At 44.0% G+C, this 12,544-nt stretch overlaps 1 protein-coding gene across 3 annotated transcripts in view; it reads right to left on the bottom strand.

Annotated features, from left to right (window-relative positions):
- asap3 (ArfGAP with SH3 domain, ankyrin repeat and PH domain 3) overlaps positions 1-12,544 on the bottom strand; it is a 43,714-nt gene that overhangs the window by 20,299 nt on the left and 10,871 nt on the right. For all 3 annotated transcript variants that reach the window (XM_079528136.1, XM_079528135.1, XM_079528137.1), the window contains exons 3-9: positions 11,697-11,842; positions 7,280-7,354; positions 5,909-5,958; positions 4,855-4,978; positions 3,526-3,611; positions 2,353-2,428; positions 404-490 (exon numbers count right to left, since the gene is read on the bottom strand). In XM_079528136.1, the coding sequence (XP_079384262.1) occupies positions 404-490; positions 2,353-2,428; positions 3,526-3,611; positions 4,855-4,978; positions 5,909-5,958; positions 7,280-7,354; positions 11,697-11,842 (644 nt within the window). The remainder of the gene's footprint in view (positions 1-403; positions 491-2,352; positions 2,429-3,525; positions 3,612-4,854; positions 4,979-5,908; positions 5,959-7,279; positions 7,355-11,696; positions 11,843-12,544) is intronic.

Below are 12,544 nucleotides of genomic sequence, written 5' to 3'. Positions count from 1 at the left end.
GGGGGGTTCCCCAGTTCGAATATTATTTTGGGGCTCACGGCCTGAAAAGGTTGAGAACCACTGGTCTAGTGTGCAGACTCAACCCTTCTGTCCACTACCTGGGCATGCTTTTGTAAACTTTCTGCAGGGGCAGTGAACCTATTGTGGCAAATATGATTAGCATTAGAGATAATCATATTAGAGAGATAACCTAATCTGATCCTTTTCCAGGCTAATTGAGTAGAGTACTACTGTGTCTGTATAGTAAAATATCCTCCAGGGTTTCTCAGAGTTGCATACAAACTCTAATTCAACACGTTGAGGGCAACAAAGGATGTGTTATACTGTTTATTTAAAAGCAATGAAGTTGTATACTATACTGTATACTGGAGTGGTAATATAAGAGTGGCTTGGCTTAGCATACCTCCTTTCCCTCCACTTGTAACTGCAATCTGAGGGCATCTCTCAAATGAGAGAGCTGTCGCACCTCCTCGTCCTGGTCAAGACGTACCTGCAGTAAACACAAAGCACACACACACACACACACACACACACACACACACACACACACACACACACACACACACACACACACACACACACACACACACACACACACACACACACACACACACACACACACACACACACACACACACACACACACACACACACACACACACACACACACACACACACACACACACACACACACACACACACACACACACACACACACACACACACACAGAGAGAGAGAGTGGTCAGCTCATTCATTTAAGCTACAGCAACCAGAGTTTGGTTTAATTGGAAACACAAGATGTTTTCAACAGAGGAGAAAACATCTCCAATATTCATTGGATCACAGTAAATGTTTTCCTGATGTGGCCTCTTTGTCTGGGTGTGGAACAGTAATACATCACAACTTTTACTTGATGGGGGCTCAAATAATGCAGAACAGAGGAAAACTAGGGTGTGTGGTCCTGAGGGGGTTGTCCATGTAAGCAGTAATCTTGCTTGACCAATCTTCCCTGCCACATGAGGGAAATCATTGGGAACATTAGAGCCTTTTTCCTGGGAACTGCATCATAGATCGTTTATAACTTTTCTAAAATTCCCTTTAGACACTGAGGTTTGACTTGTCTGGGCTAGTATCTGCTCTCCCATGTAGAACCAGAAAAACGTCTAACTGCCCCGGCATCAAGTATTAGTTTCCACCGCTGTACCCAAATTCAGTGAGAAAGCTTGCTCTGTGCAGGCCTGCAACCTGTCAGTGGTTAGAGAAAGAGCTGTGTGCTAGGGAAAGAATTAAAACCAGGAACGCTTTCAGTTTCATCTTTGAGCAAACGGAGGACGCATTTCTGGGAATTGCCCCTAATGAATGTCTGCCTGTGGGTTCAGATCCCCTTCCAGAAATCGCTGGTTCTGGAAGGGTAAATACTTACAGGCTGAGGTTATGGCAGCTGTAAACAGTGAAACGGCGCAATAGCCATTACACAACTGTTGTCTGAAACTGTGCTAAACTGCATGTGACTTACGGTCTCTGTGGGGCCAGTGTTGTCCCTTATTGTGACTGAAGTAGAGATGACTAATTGAGAAACCCTTGTGCTTGTGGTGGTCGTTGATAACATCAGCGGGTGTATGTGCATGGCTGAGTGTCTTTGTGTATTTATGATAACATCAAACTGAGGCATTGATTCAAAAGGAAAATATAGGCTGACAGCAGCCAGAGTAGACTCTAACCTTTGACCTTGTTGCTAGCAATCTGATGACAAATACACTAATAGTCCTGAATCCATAACAAAGACAGACATTTTGACAGTGTTTTGTTTCATCTACTATTTTGTGCACCCAAATCCATGTGCATGGTCTCTGCCGGTCATTGCCAAACCCTACTGTTTGGTCAGGGGAGGGGTGTGTGGACAACCACATCTCCTCGAATGCGACCCCCCATAAATCCTATTTGAACTGTGGACCTCCCACACCGACAGGCACTTGGACTTGTAAGAGGTGAGGCATTACATTTTGTGTGATTCGGTTCCACAGATAAATATTGTGAAAATAGCCAAACTACGCCTAGCGTTGCGAGGAGTTGTGAGCTTGCATATCAGCTATTCTCACAATGTTTATCTTTTAAGAATAGGGATGCTAGGGTTTAAGTGGTTCATGTAAAAAAAAAAAAATCCAATCACACAGCGATTTGGCGGCCCCCCTGTAGTAACTCTGAGGGACCCCCCGTTGAAGACCCCTGCTCTAGACACATCATTTGTAATGCATCAATTTTGTCCAAAGGGTTGTGTAACACTCTTCCATGTATATCGACTCATACTTGTAGACAGACAAACCAAATGAACCACCAGATCGTATACTTACAGTGTGAACAGAGGTGGCCAGCTTCTCGATGAAGGGGGTCAGGTTCTCTGCGGCTTTCAGGCCCTCCTGGAAGAAACTGAGCACAGGAAAACAACAAGCGCTGAGTCATGACGGTGTATCGGTCAAAGACATTCCAGTTCACACACCAACCAAATCACCACACACCCGCGGCTGTATGAGCTTCTCATAATGTGTAAAACGCATAGTAGGATTTGGAATGGGAAAACTTTAACTATGTTAATAATAGCTTGTAAAATTAAGTTTAAGAAAACAAAAACAAATCAAGTCCATGCGCTTTCCATAGCAGGATTTGAAAAGAAAGGCCTTGCCTCTATATAACTTGTGTTTACTCTTCATTTATCCAGAGCAGGTTGAGTGAGCATACAAGCGCTTTCTCAGAAACGCCCTGCTTCACACTTGACACTAGTCACATTCACATCCTACAATGTACCTGGGAGCTGCCCAGTACAACCAGCACAGCTTTTTACTGGTGGCCTCTGGGGTAATAATTGAAGGGACAGCACTTCCTTAGCAGGGATAAGCTCTTTCTTAATCACCTTCCCCACTTATATTCTTTTAGCTGAGGTTTAGTCTGAACTTACCATTGTTATTTCAACTAGAAACCTTCCAGTTGTGTCACCAGTGTTGGGAGTAACACGTTACTTAACAACTAAGTAATGTGTTACTGTAACTCCTGTAAGTTTTCCCAGGAATTTCCCAATTCAATTATACAGTTACTGGGCTTGTTACATTATGTAAAAGCTATATAGCTATACAAGAACAGCAAGCACATAGAATTGCAGAGGCATGATCTGCCCTATTCTGCCTCTGATTGGTTATGTTTAGGCATGAGGAGTTATGGGTAGGTTAAATTGTTGGGCAGGCCTTGCCTTCGCCTATGTTTGGGGAAACAACGCATGCACGCACACACGCACGCACGCACACACACACACACACACACACACTCACTCACTCGTCCAAGCGTGAGCTTTCGACCGTCGTCTGTTCCAGTCCATAGGCAGAACTAAACAGACTGATTGCAAGGTATGTTGTTGAAGACATGCTTCATATATGATCAACAGTTGAGTCTATTGTGCATAATACTACTTAAATGTAATAATGGTCTGGTGTGAATGAGACATGTAATTGTGAATAACATTCAGTGAAACCAACCTGAGCTGAGCTTGGAAGTACTTGATGAGGCTCTGGAGAAGGTCAGGTCCCTGCCGGACCTTCAGCTCTTGGATCTTCAGAAGGTACTGGAATTTTAGAAACGTGCAAAAAAACCATGAAGAAGGCGAACTTAAGGCACAAAGTGTCTGCTTGTCAGTGCTCATAATGTAGAATTCATCCTAGACTAAACAGCATCTTTGAAAAGTGTTTTATGGTGCCTTTTATTTTGAAAGGACGTGTGCACCATATTTCACCGGTCCACCATGTCAGCGATCCCTGAGAGTGTTAGTCCTTCTCAAAATATGGAAAACGTTTTTTTTTGCGGGGGGGAGGGGAGGGGCACAGAATAACAAGGACGAAGAACTAAAGCCTTGTCTGACCCATTCCTTTTCCTGCTTTAAATCTTAATGCATGTTTGAAAAAGGTAGGAAAAAGCCTCGGGTGAGCGAGCTGTATGGCTTTATGCTCTGTGGAAGGAATGACTACATTGTCCTTGCTCCATAAAACCCCCAGTCTGAATCCATCCATCTGTCTTATGGCCAAGGCATAGAGTGGAGTGCAAAAGAGAGAGAGAGAGAGAGAGAGAGAGAGAGAGAGAGAGACACAGAAGCAAAGAAAAAGTGTGCCGTAGAGCAGGACTTATAGCAACGCCTGATTTATACTCAGTTGTGCGCCGGTCTACAAGCTAGCCGATCTACTAGCTTGAGTAGATCTACGAGCTTGAGTAGATCTACGAGCTTGTAGATCAGCTATTTTCAGTGTGATACACGGTGCGCAACAGAGTATAAATCAGGCATTACTCTGTTCTTTGTCTCGAACAGCTGGTCTCAGTCAGCACTCGGCAGCACTTCTCTCAGGGATCGTAAACTGTATCTGCATGTGGATTGGAGCTTCCCTGAGCTTATGTCAACCGTGCCTGTGTGTACTGTATAAGCACAGCCAATTAATTTGACAGGGGGCTCACTGAGTGGCTTTCAGCTGAAGGTCATGAGAGCGGAGCAACGTTACCATCCCTTAAACTCTACCTTCTACCTACCGTATACGACCGCGTGTGCAGACCTACAAGACCTGGCATGACATACATGCAGGTCACACTTCACTAGGATGCTATGCATTTTGAGTTAATTTAAGTTAATAGTGCCAGACAGCTGCTAGGAATCAACCCTGCTCGCGCAGAATGCAGAAGATGAGCATGCGTGAAAGTTGGTGCTAAGTGCTCTACCAAGACCACCCAAGGAATCTGAACCCGGTCCACCTCTGGTATTCTATGAAAAGGTGCCTGGGTAAGGTATTTTGACTGGCAGTAATCCCCCCACCACCACACCTCACCTCACACATCTGCAGCTGGAAGGTCCGTCTCTCCCTCTCCATGTCCTCTCCTCCGTCTGATCCCTCCGTCCTGATCAGGCCCAGCTGTCTGCCCTTCTCTTTCCTCTCCTTCTCAAGCTTAGCCCTGGATGAGTGGAGGGGTGGATAAAAGGAGGGAGAGAGGGACAGACAGAAACAAAGAAAGACAGAAAGAACAAAAGAAAGAAAGAATGAAAGCAAAAGAAAGATTTGTTAAATACATTCTTTTCGAGAGTACATACTACATACTGTCAGGCTTTGTAGTTGTACTTTCTGTTTGTACTTGTACTTTAACTGTGGACACTTAGGTTTTAAATACTTTCTATTCCTTCACATTATATCCAGAATGAGTAGGAAATCAGATAACGGACCGTGTAGAAGAACCGAGTCTCTCTTACAGCATTACAAAGCAATTTAAGCCACCGCTGTAATGCCAAGATGAAATCAAGACAGCAAAGTGCGAGTGCCTTGGTTGTATTTTATTGAGCTGTAACAGAGAACGGCCAAGGGGAAGAAGCCAGTATCCCATTGACAATACCTGTCTACAATCTAACAAGGGCTGTAAATGTGCAGTGATTCCACAGCAGCAATCAAACCTGTTCTGGACTAAACTCTTTCCTCTCCTGAGGAAAGGGGCTTGCAGATCTAGTGTTGTGCTATAATTAAATTTAAAGTAGATTTAAGATACAGCACGTTATACAGTTGGAGGCCATCGAAATTGTCCTTTTCTTTTTGCTGAGGTTTGCGTGATCTGCGCAAAACCCCTTTTGGTGTTTTAAACATTATGTTATAATTTAGCTATTGAAAAATAGCAGATCTACAAGCTCATAGCGCGCCACCGAGTGGCGCGCTACGAGCTTGTAGGTCTGCTATTTTTGAAAAATCGTGAAAATATTTATTTCAGAAAACTGGAGGATTTAGAAGGATTTTTTTTAATTTTGAGGTCAGGCCTAAATGGGTCAAATGATAAGGGACAATATCAGTGGCACCCAACTGTAGGTACTCATAACTACGAAGACCATAGTGCCCCACTTACATCTTCATGTCATACTCTTTCCAACTCTTCTCCATCTGTTTCTTCAGCTCCTGAAAAGGATTAGAGCAGAGGGGGGGGGGGGGGGCATGTGTCAAACATATGGACAGAACCAGAGAAGAGAGCATATGATCCAGACTTCCTCTCGATGGCTATAAACACGGAACCCCAAATGCATGTAATCTAAACTCACAGTGAACGTTCACCTTACATGACACACCAGCACAGAGCTCGGAAAAAGACGACTTACGGCCAAGCTACACCAGGCTTCTCAGCGCGCAATTACGCGAATGCGCACACGCACTTATAGGTCCAGTCCTATATTAAGTGCGCGTATGCGGGGCTCGCGTGTGCGCGTAAACGCGCGCAAAACGCCTGGTGTAGCTCGGCCGTTAGCCAAGCAAATGTAGGACGGAGTCTTGGTGGGGGGGTTGAGCACTTGGTAATGATTATAATAAATAATAAGATGGGGTTGAAGAAAACGCTCATTGTGAAATACTTCATGGTGTGGCACTGAAGGGGCCAGCCGTATAGAACGGGATTGGTCTGTAATCTGTGTCTTCCGCCCGACACTCGCACCACAATGACGCAGGCACAGGAAATGTACCAGAAATAGGTTATATTTATCAGATAAATAAAACTTCATATTACGGTTTCTGAAAACATAGTTGTTGTTTGAAAGCCTTTCCGATTTCACAGGAAAGCCAGGCTTTCATTAGACACACATATTAATAAACATTGAGATAGAATTACTTCATGAACTGAAGTTTTGTTGAAGAGATTTACTGCAAGATCTTCCTGGACAGAATGCAACCAGTACTGTATGCCTGTACGTAGTTGTTGTGACTAAGACAGTCAAGGACAATGTGATATAGAATTTAGTGACAATGCAAGTCTTCCTAGACAGTAGATAATTTATGTATAAGGGTGTGAACTGTGAACATACAGCACTATTACTTATGATGTACAGGATTTATTCCGCTATGTGCTTGAACAGGAATTTGAGCTATCTACATTACACCAGTGGTCCAACAACGGTCTTTCCCTTGCCCAGCAGACAGTTCGAATAAATGCTCAGCTGTCAAAACAGTTGTCTCACAGACAGTGACAGTGCAGTAGCTTACAGTAACATTAAAGCCTAATTTATACTCGCACAATGAAACCTGTTGTTAAACCTGGTATTAGCACAAAAAACTAAACCACACAGACCTGTTCAGCATAGTTGCTTACGCTATGGAGCTAAAAATCAAAGGGATTCTCATACGCTCACGTAAAAGGTGAATGAATCCATTCTCTGTGTTTGTGACGTGTGCCTACTTTTACCAACAGCAGTACAACAGCCGCATTGTTCACATTATATAATAATAGACTCACTAGTCTGCTGTCTCTGTGCTCGGGCTTCAAGACGCTTTCTAGAGGAAAGGCCATCATGTTGTTGAGGTTCTGCACCTGTGGGTGGGATGACAGACGGGTAAGGAAGGTTGGGGGGGAGGGGGAGGGGGGCAAAGAGAGGAGAGAGGGAGAGAAGTGAGTAAGCAAATAGATGTTATGTGTCTAGTTAGAAATAGATATGCATCTGGTTAAATACGTTATTTCTGTCATCCCTATTTTGTCCCATGTGATTATAGGTGAAAATCTTGTAAAATGAAAGTTTTAAGATTTTCACAATTTTCAAAAGTAGCACATCAACAAACTCACATTGTGATGCAACACATTGTGAGTATATAGGGCTTAAGTGGTTAATTACAGAGTGTAGTAGCTACATTACCAGCATGAGTAAGTGAGTAAGTATGCTAGCAGTCATATTTGGCTTTGGCTGTCTCTACTGTTACCGGAATGGCATAACGTGGTGATTATGTTACGGTGAAGGAGGAAGACAGACAAATACGCAAAAGCGAACATCATGATGTATAAACAAGTATAGATCCAGTTCAAGGAGTAATACTGCAGTGTACAGGAATCTCTCCAGTATAAAGTACAGTACCTACCGAATTTCTGCATGTATCTAGTACACCATGCAATAATGTACATAACCTATAAAAACAGGCTATGACTTTCCCTTTCTTTATCTCCTACGCAAGAACACATTCTTCTCATCTCCCCCGGGACGAATGTTTCTGGGAATTGAGCGTGGCTAACATTATGAACCCGGTGATTCAGTCCCCGATGAAAGTGAATCACCAAAAAGAAAACACAGGACATTAATTTGCACCATTAAAGATTTATTTTTTGGGGTCCCAGTGGAACATTACAGAATCAAGTTTTATGAAGTGTTTATGTACAGTGTTGGAGGATGTTGGTATTCATTATGTGGTTTGCGAGAGCACTTGATATGCCATTGAGTCAGCAGTGAGTCAAGTCATGAAGTGATGATGAAACCACATCTGTATCCTATCCTATTCTCTCCCACTTTGTTTTCATAAGAGCTAGATAAGCAGCAGGAACATGGACACACGTACTAGAATGACATCTAAACATACACACTCAAGTAAGGCTGTGTCACCATTATATTTTGCATGACGATTGTGGTTAGTGGTGCACGATATCATCGGTAGCATATCGAAATCGGCCATAAAAATGCCATATCGGTATCAAAATATAGATTATTTTCACAGTAATTGATGACGCAATAATAATGTGGCCGTCAATGACTCTTGTTTTGTGTTTTGTGTTTGAAGGCAGCATAATCCGTATAATATCGGAATCGGTCAGAATCGGTATCGGCAGATATGACCCTGTAAATAAATCGGAGATCGGTCATAGTTTCATAATCGTGCACCCCTAATTATGGTCACACAAATGCATGTAGGCGATTATGTAATAACTGTGACAGGCCTACAGTACACACAGTGCACACGTGGACACATACAGGCACAATCTACCACCCCCATCAAGGCCAAACCATCCTGCACCCGTCCTCTTATCAGTGTGCTCTAGTTAATGGTACACAGGATTTGTCAGCTTGTTGCGAGAGGGGAGTGTGTGCAAAATAATGTTGTTGTTTTTTCTCCAACTCATGGGACAAGGGTAAGGCAGAAGAAAGATCTTTAACATCACACTTCTCTTACTTCTCTACTACCCTGCATCTGTAGCTTAACTGCTGTGCTGCCTCTTGCGACAGATTTCCCCCCGCAGGATCAATAAAGGTGTATGTAACTAACTAAATCTGTCTATCTATCTATGCTAAATTTAAATTTACTTGACAATGATCAAATCTTTGGCAGATGTGTAACAGCAGCACAGCATCCATTATTTCAATCACTAAGCCTTGACAAAGTGAATTGGCCCAATAAAGATTTAGGACTTTTTCCAATTTTTCCTGATTGGATTAGCAAGTAATCCAATCACATTAGTTCAAAAGATTCAAAGGGGTTCGTTTAACACTCACTCGTATAAGTTCAAGCAGCAACATGTTGGCGTGATATGCTCCACAGACTGTGCTAACAATAATAATAAGCAAGTTTTAGCATCAATATTAAAACTTTGAGTGCAAATAAAAGATGTGCAGGGGGTTTTGTTCCAAAAAGGAGAATAAAAACAGCTCTGTTGTCCGAAAGCAGGGTGTTTAGAGATTGAAGGCGTTTGACTTGGCAGATTTGTTTAGTTTTGTCATTGTTCAGGGCTCTGATGGCCTCAGGGGAAAGAAACTCTTGCTGTGTGTCTCTTCGCAGTGACCTCTTAAAGAAAAATAAATATCCAACCACTTCCTTGACCGAGCTGACCATTGTTTTCACCTTGATATTGACTAGAGGAGGAGGAGAGTTCAATCTTCCCTGATTGCTTTGGGCGGCCTCCAACACATGAGGTCAGGACAAGCCTGCTGTTCCGACATTGGGAAATACCGGCTCCCAAAACCCTGATCACACAGAAACACAGGCCCATTGCCCAGCAGCACATGAATGCATACCTGCGTGCACAGACACCCAAAGACACTTTCATGCACACGTGCATGAAAAGTGCATGCATGAGCCATCACTCACACACACACACACACACACACACACACACACACACACACACACACACACACACACACACACACACACACACACACACACACACACACACACACACACACACACACACACACACACACACACACACACACACACACACACACACACACACACACACACACACACACACTCACACACACACACACACACACACACACACACACACCTTGAATTTACAGTACGAGTCCTTAAATCAACCTGGGTTCCTTTTTCGTCGTGCATGCTTCCTTAATACCTTCTCCCTCTCCTCTGCATGGCCTTGATTGACAACTGCAAGGGGGTGGGGTGGTCTATTTTTGTGTGTGGTGTGTCCCACTCGCATATAAGACGCCTGGGATGAATTATCATCGCTATGGATACTATCAGTGGGAGGGTTCCGGACTGCTCCAGATTTCGGAGAGTCAAGAGGCGCCCGTGTGACAGCTGTTAAAGAAAAAACCCACTCCCTGTACTTTATACAGACACAGGCCACACATAAATGCATGCATGCACTTGCACATGCGCACACACACACACACACAGACACTCTCTTGATAGATTTGGTGCTCTCCTGCCACTGACAGAAATGCTCCTGTGCCCTTTTGGCCTTCCAGGTGTGGCAATCCAATTCATAATTATTCTCTTCTGCGCGCACACGCACACACACACACACACACACACTTTAATGGCCTCATAACATGGTTAAATCACTGCTGATGGCAGTGTGTGCGTGGAACGGCCAGTGTTTTGACAACCGCTCAACACCCAGGTCTCATTTAAGTCAACGGCACAGGATGTGCGTTAACAGAGGCGATGGAGTTCTCGAACCACATCAGATCTATTTTACCATGTACTACTGAACTAATGTATAGGTTGGACAGAGCGCTAGCAGGCTGCTGCATTCCTTCCCTCCCTCCGTGAACAGATGTACGGAGTCAACAGTCTTTGTTTTCCCTCCCTACTACTACCACCTCCCATTTCAACAGGTTCTGCAGCATGTGGTTGTGGATCGTGGTGAAGACAGCTCATTTTAGGAAGCCCACCCCCCAGTTTCCTCCTCTCTCCTCAACAGGTTTTAGGGAACCGCGGTTGAACTTTGGTGAAGACAGCTAATTTAACTCCTCTACACCAGGGGTTCTCTCTTTTTTCTCTCTTTTTTTTTTTAATTTTATTTTCACGATTTTTCAAAAATAGCAGACCTACAAGCTCGTAGCGCGCCACTCGGTGGCGCGCTATGAGCTTGTAGATCTGCTATTTTTCAATAGCTAAATTATAACATAATGCTTAAAACACCAAAAGGGGTTCCCGCCCAAAATGGGTTAAGGTTATTGTAGCAGTCAATTTATATTGGGGGTCGGGAGGGGGCGGGGCGGGGCTCCCGAGACATTGCCAAAGCATTTCCGGGAGTCCCCGGCCAAAAACGTTGAGAACCACTGCTCTACACCAGTGGTTCCCAAAGTGGGGTCCGGGGACCCCTAGGGGTCCTTGAGGGAGTTCCAGGGGTCCCTGCAGCTAAATGATAATTAGGAACCAAATGGACCCTAACGGGACCTTTTGGTTCCATTTGTACACTCTCAGAGTTAAATTAACATCGATTTTACAATATACATTGGGGTCCCAGAGACAGAAATAGCATTAAATGGGGGTCCGTAGCCAATTACTGTCAATTTGGGGGTCCTTGACGTGAAAAAGATTTGGGAACCACTGCTCTACACTCCTTCCTCATCCTGCCCCTCATGGCCTCCTCCTCCTCCTTTTGTGCACCTCCTCTCCTCAATCTGCCCTCTCTCTCTCACCAGGTTCTTGAAGAGTGACGTGACCTCTCTGGTGAACACGGCCAGGTTGAGGAAGCCCGTGGACACTTCGTTGTTGTCCTGCGTCAGATGGCTGTTCCCCAGGTTCTCCAACACCTCGATGTACTGCTCCTTGTTCTCCACGTGGTCTGAAAACAACACGCACAGTTAAACACACAAGCAAACACACTATAAATCTAGGGTTAATGTAGCATTTAACTCATACTCGCACAGCGGTGTTGCTTGCTGCAAATAACAGATTTTAAAGATTAGAATGCTTTGCATGAAGTATCCCTAAATGGAACTTTACAGTGCTACAGTATATGTATACAAGTATACAGTATACAAAATGCATTATGTTACATATTCCACGATAGAAGTAGAATGAGAACACAGCCTGTCATTCCAGTTCTGTGTCATGAGGACTTTAATGAGGTTGCATCTGGCCTGTAGTTAACTCTCGTCATGGTTATACATCAAGCATATGGACTAAATCAGGAGCAGCCTTCCCACTCGTTCTGGGTTGGGAGACAGGCCGGGCTCATAAGTCAGGGAGACTGATGTTTCTCCAGACCTCCAAAAGGTCACTTTCCCCCAGGGTTGTGACCTTTGTGATCTCCCGGTTTGGTAAGTTTATATATCGACTGGCTGAGCTCTGATAAGCACCGCACTGGTTTACACTGAGCTACATACACTAAGCACTTTAAACACGGCATCCGTGTTTTGGGCATAGCATTATAGGTGTTCAAATGTTCAAAAGGTATAGGGGTAATAATAACATATCTACAAGATTCTAGATCGCAATGTTCGTCGCGAGACACCATTGTAGTACTGTAGAATTATAAAATGAG

This window comes from Electrona antarctica (genome assembly GCF_951216825.1).
Source record: "Electrona antarctica genome assembly, chromosome: 18".
In the NCBI taxonomy this organism is placed as follows: Eukaryota; Metazoa; Chordata; class Actinopteri; order Myctophiformes; family Myctophidae; genus Electrona; species Electrona antarctica.
The sequence above is the reverse complement of the archived record's forward strand: the minus strand, read 5'-3'. Positions and strand labels throughout refer to the sequence as shown.